Genomic DNA, 2,801 nt, shown 5'->3' with positions numbered 1-2,801 from the left:
CTTTGTCTATGGTGCTCCCCACCTTACCCATGCCAACCACCCAGTCCTCCTCTCCTTTGTCTATGGTGTTCCCTACCTTACACATGTCAACCACCCAGTTCTCCTCTCCTTTGTCTATGAAGCCATGGATGATAAACCGAGTCTTCCTGGAAACTTGAAAATTGGAGGACTCAATGGTCGATGGGTCAGAAAGCTGGAGAGTCTGTGACAAACAGAAAAGAATTATAGGTTTTTGTCAACCTGTCTCATGAGCCTACCTCTCCCCATCTCCACCCTTGCCTTGCCCACTGTGTCAGCCTTTCAAGGCTGAGCACAGAATCAGCTCCTCAGGAGGCCATCCTGACCTCTCCACTCCTCATGCCCTGCCTCCACTGGGTCTGGGATTGGGTTTACACAGTTATCATTCCTATGGGATTGTTGGACAGTAAGCTCATGTCTAGACCAGAGCTAAAGAGCTTAGCAGGAGCTACACAGCTGTGAACCAATCACTCACCTAGAAGGTGGGGCAGGGCATAGGAAACAGGTACAAAGGTAAGATAAGAGGGTGTCCCAGAGTTCATGAAGAGAAGCCTTACTTGGAAAGCAGTTGGGTTCTCATTGGTGTAGAGCAGGAATCTAGTGTTGATCTTTTCAGGGCTCCAAGGAAGAAGTTTTAGGGGCCTGATAGCTGTCCCTGCCCAGGGCTCAGCATCAGAAAAGCATCCAAGGTTATCATAGCAAACCTCTTTTCCTGGAGAGAGAGAGAAAATGGACAGGCTCAAGAAGAAGCTATTGTGGCTGAGCTCCCAAGAACCCGGCTCCTCTTCAGCAAAGTCCCTCAGTCCCAAGGGAGGGATTTGATGGGGACCTGACTGTTCCAAGGTCTCTCACTCTCTGCAGACTAGCTGGCTGGTCGTTCCCATCTCTGCAGGGGGAAGCTTCTCTGATGGTGGCTCTGCAAGGTGTGCTAATCCTGAAGCCATTGCACATTGATAGCCACTTGCAAATGAAAATCTAGTTCCCTCCAAGAAAGTCTCACTGAAGAAACCACTCTCAGGGTAGGCCCCATGCCCAGCAGTCGATGGCCAACGTAAAATTAATTCAACAGCATCTTCGGAGGGCCTTTGTCTCACAATGAATTTGTTTTTAATTGTACAGGAGGGGATTTTGTGGGATTCCTGTGTGTGTGACCATGTGTGTCTCTGCATCTACATGTGGGTTCATACCTTTTAGTTGGTTCTTTTTCTTTTTTGTCACATTCGGATTTGTTTGCTTTTTGATTAATTTTATTTTATTATCATTTTTAGAAACAAGAGACAGAGAGGATGTGGATCAGGATGGGAGGGGAGGTGGAATGAGTTGGGAGGAATTGGAGGAGAGAAAACTGTAATCAGAATACATTGCATGGAAAAAGTTTATTTTCAATAAAAAAAAAACCCTAAAACATTCGAAATCCCTTCCCAAACTCTTCCAGCACATGTGCAGAACACCTCCACCCCAGAAGTCCATGTTAACACAGCAAAAGTCCACCCGTCACTTCTAGATGTTCTAGAATTTTCCCTAAAAAATTCAGGCCCCAAGCTCCTCCAGGCACGGGGAGCCATCCCCCATCAGTTGCCCAGCCCACTCTCCCAGGCTGTTCCACCACCTTTCCCAGACCCGTGGGAAAGCCTGGGGCTCCCACAAGCTTTCTCCGGCCTTAGAGAGCTTCAGGGCACACATTAACAACCCTGGTGCACTGTGGTGCTGCTTACCCTGAGCTGCTCCCAGTAGGAAAAGAGAGATTGTCCAGAAGATCAGCATCTACAACAAAGTCAATGACATCAAACATCCTCAGCCTCGGTTGGAGCTAAGGCTCTGGGGAGTGCAGGGTTGTTTGCCTCACCTCTGCTTTTTAGCTGGTGGAGATGCAGATCCAAAGGTGGCTGATGTGGTCACGGGAGCCAGGTGCTTGCTCTCCTGGGACCCACCAGGACCTTTTTATTCGTCACCCTTATCTTTTGGACGGTAGTTCAAGCAAACAGTGTGTGATGAGAGCCGGAGCTATGGGAACTCTATCCTTTAATCTCACCTTAAATCCGTCCTTCAACCTGTGTGTGTATTTACACACAACAAGCTTGGGATGGCAGGCAGATCTTCCCACAAGCCTGGGAAGGTGAAAGCATGCTTGACTGAAAGATGCAAAAGAACCTGTAGCTTTTCCTTGTGTGTCTGTAAGAATCCTTAGGAGCCAAGTGTGCAGGTCTCAATCTGCATGCAGCTGCACTAAGATGTGCAGAGTGGGAGTCCCAGGCCTGCCTGGGCTGCAGACGAGTGACTTCGTAAGGTTCTGTCTCAAAATAAAGTAAAAAGAATTAAAACCAAAAAGGGATCAGTTGTAGCTCAAAGAGAGTGCTTTCTCAGCTTGTGAGACCTTGGTTTCTGTTTCCAACACGAACCTCCTCTCCAAAAAAGAAGGAAAAAAAAAAGAGAGACAGCGGCAAACCCTATTATGAGGGGTAGTCTCTCTCTCTCTCTCTCTCTCTCTCTCTCTCTCTCTCTCTCTCTCTCTCTCTCCTCTCTCTCTCTCTCTCTCTCTCTCATACAATATGTAGGAAAGCCCCTCCCCACCCCGGAAGCACAGAAAGTAAAGGCAAACATATGTTAAGAGAATTTTCACGCTATTATAAATAAGACTGCTATGAACACAGTGGAGCATGTGTCCTTATTACATGTTGGAGCATCTTTTGGGTATATGCCCAGGAGTGGTATAGCTGGGTCCTCTGGTAGTACTATGTCCAATTTTCTGAAGAAACGCCAGACTGATTTCCAGAGTGGTTGTA

The 2,801-nt window shown here is 47.5% G+C and overlaps 1 protein-coding gene across 1 annotated transcript in view; it reads right to left on the bottom strand.

Moving 5' to 3' along the window:
- LOC116101498 (inactive pancreatic lipase-related protein 1) overlaps nt 1-2,017 on the bottom strand; it is a 16,267-nt gene extending 14,250 nt beyond the window's left edge. The window contains exons 1-4 of the mRNA XM_031385025.1: nt 1,865-2,017; nt 1,734-1,782; nt 576-730; nt 77-202 (exon numbers count right to left, since the gene is read on the bottom strand). Of these exons, the coding sequence (XP_031240885.1) occupies nt 77-202; nt 576-730; nt 1,734-1,782 (330 nt within the window). The 5' untranslated portion in view covers nt 1,865-2,017. The remainder of the gene's footprint in view (nt 1-76; nt 203-575; nt 731-1,733; nt 1,783-1,864) is intronic.
- Nucleotides 2,018-2,801: the final 784 nt, after the last annotated feature.

This window comes from Mastomys coucha, unplaced genomic scaffold (genome assembly GCF_008632895.1).
Source record: "Mastomys coucha isolate ucsf_1 unplaced genomic scaffold, UCSF_Mcou_1 pScaffold21, whole genome shotgun sequence".
Classification (NCBI taxonomy): domain Eukaryota; kingdom Metazoa; phylum Chordata; class Mammalia; order Rodentia; family Muridae; genus Mastomys; species Mastomys coucha.
The sequence above is the reverse complement of the archived record's forward strand: the minus strand, read 5'-3'. Positions and strand labels throughout refer to the sequence as shown.